Source organism: Ceratina calcarata, unplaced genomic scaffold (assembly GCF_001652005.2).
Source record: "Ceratina calcarata isolate Rehan_Ccalc_2016 unplaced genomic scaffold, ASM165200v1 scaffold643, whole genome shotgun sequence".
Taxonomy (NCBI): Eukaryota; Metazoa; Arthropoda; class Insecta; order Hymenoptera; family Apidae; genus Ceratina; species Ceratina calcarata.
Window position 1 is genome coordinate 25,151 of NW_017177683.1, and position 2,392 is coordinate 27,542.

Below are 2,392 nucleotides of genomic sequence, written 5' to 3' on the forward strand. Positions count from 1 at the left end.
AAGTAAAGATCCAGATAAAGAGTTAACTGGGGAAAGTATAAAATATTTACATAAATGTTTCACATATGCTATGTCGCAGAATCGTGGTAATGTTATGGCAATGGCAGCTAGTATAAAAAATATTCCCTTTCATGCCTTCAATGTCCATGATAACTGTGGTGAGTGGTGTGGTTATTTAAGAAATAAAGAAAATTACGAACACCGAACAGTAAGGGGAGGTTTAAAAAATGGAATACTATTTGAAGAACTGAAAACTGTTTTCCAAAAATTATCTGACAACGCTGAGGCTTTCGTATGTTGCGGTTCCACACAAGCAAACGAGAGTTTAAACAATATAATATCTAAAAAGGCACCAAAAGCTGTACCATACGACTGCTCGGAATCATACGATTATCGAGTGGCTAGTTCTATAGCGCAGAAAAATGAAGGTGAAAAGTATCTTCAAGATGCACTGCTGAAATGGAATTTAAGTCCTGGATCTCACCTATCCAAACATATCGAACAAGTCACAAAATCTGCCAAAATGCGATCTGAGAAAGCTAAAACGCCAGCTTTCAAATTACATCGACATACTCTTAAAAAAAATCGAGCTCAGTTGAGAAATCTACGTGAGACTATGGAAGGACAAACTTACGAGAGTAATATTGGATTATTCAAGGCGCCTTCGGCTATTACTACCGATACTAGTACTACTAGCAGTGAACTTGAAGATCGTATTAAAAATCAGGCTCAACATTCTATAGCAATAGTTTTTTTCGATATTGAAACCAGTGGCTTTTCTATGACTGACGATATTCTGCAAGTAGCTATGAAATATAACAATACAGTCTTTAATAAGTATGCTAATTCCACTAAACGTATTAACGCAAAAGCTTCTGTAATACATGGATTATCAAATGAAGGCAGTGATTTATATTTTCGCGGAGTAAGAGTGGAATCGTCGCCTATAAGATTACTTTTAAATGATTTGTTAGCCTTTTTAAATGCTATAAACAAGCCCTGTATACTTGTAGCGCATAATTGCAACTTTGACTCTTCACGTCTTCTATTAAAAATAAAAGAAGCTTCTTTGATAGAAGAATTTAGCAAAATAGTTATAGGATTTACTGATAGCTTAAGTTTGTTCAGAAAGCAATTTCCTGATAGAAAAGTAAAAGGCGCTTTTAAATTAACTACATTAGCTGGACAGTTAATGAATTTATCTATAAAAGATGCGCACAATGCGATATGTGATGTAATACTATTAGAAAAATTAGTTCGTAAATTTATTTCATATGATGATTTAGTACAAAATACAAAAAGTGTTATTTCTCTTACAGAATCTATGGATAAAGAGAAAAATTGTCAAATTTACCTAAAAAGTTTAAATCCTCTTGTAGAGGTAGTATCTAAAGCAATGTTAAAAAGAATGGCCTATAGCGCTATATCTTATGAGTCTATCTTATGCGAGTACCAAAAAAGTGAAAAACATGTGATTGATTTACTCGAGCAAAGAGTTAAAGGAAAAGCTCAAGTCATAAAGAGTAAAAAAGTATTAAATACTATTTTAAGTTACTTAAGTAAAAGATAAAAGATTTGTTGTGAAACAATTTATTTAATTTATGTTCAAAATAAATAAAAGTTTAATTTTTATGTTAATTATTGTTATTATTTCATTATATTACATTATAACAAATTTATTTCCTACATATTATTGAATCAAGTTATTCAAACGGCCCGCCAGTCGGAGTGTTGAATACAACGTACAGCGTATATATAAATAAAGTGTTTTATTTATACGCCTTCCAAATCCAAGAATCCAATAGGTTATGGGCCCAGGGCACGCTTCCACTGCGTGAAGAAGCCCTGCTTAGAAGATTTTGTATTCTTGTGATTTTGTGAAGGATTAAAGAGTATTTAAGGGTGAGTATGATTTATTTTTCAGGTTTTATTTTCAGGTTTTAAGAGGTTAAATTTTAGAAGTAGAGTACAAAGAGTTTAAATTTTAGAAGTAGAGTATAAAGAGTTTGAATTAATAAAGAGGTCAAACATTGTAAAGATATTTGTTTAAAATTAGAAGAAAGATGTAAAAGTGTATTTGAGACGCAATAGAGTTATAGACGATTGGTATAAGCCGAAAAGAGAAGACTGTTCTTAGACCGACACGTGTGGCCAGCGTGCAGGTTTGTTCTCTTTGTGCTCATTGCGAGTGCAAGCGCTTATGGCCAGTCGCTAAGAGTTATAAGTCTCATGGAATGTGGTGATCGGGGATCAGGATTGAGGAACAGTACATTTAATTGCTGTTTTTCTCGATCCAGTACCTTGAATATTCACTATCTTACGAGTGATTAGAGAAATGTGTTATATTACACTTCGAGAGTAATTTGAGAGTAATTCTAGATTAATTCTAGAA

General features: G+C 32.7%; 1 protein-coding gene across 1 annotated transcript; it reads left to right on the forward strand.

The window, feature by feature from the left end:
- Positions 1-70: 70 nt before the first annotated feature.
- Positions 71-1,570, forward strand: LOC108630062 (uncharacterized). Its single transcript, XM_018033124.1, has one exon. It carries the CDS (start codon positions 71-73, stop codon positions 1,568-1,570), a length of 1,500 nt encoding a protein of 499 aa, XP_017888613.1.
- The last annotated feature ends 822 nt before the right edge of the window (positions 1,571-2,392 follow it).

Bases quoted from the DNA above. Each gene is read 5' to 3' on its own strand.
- LOC108630062 (XM_018033124.1), top strand. From the start codon at position 71: ATGTCGCAGAATCGTGGTAATGTTATGGCAATGGCAGCTAGTATAAAA.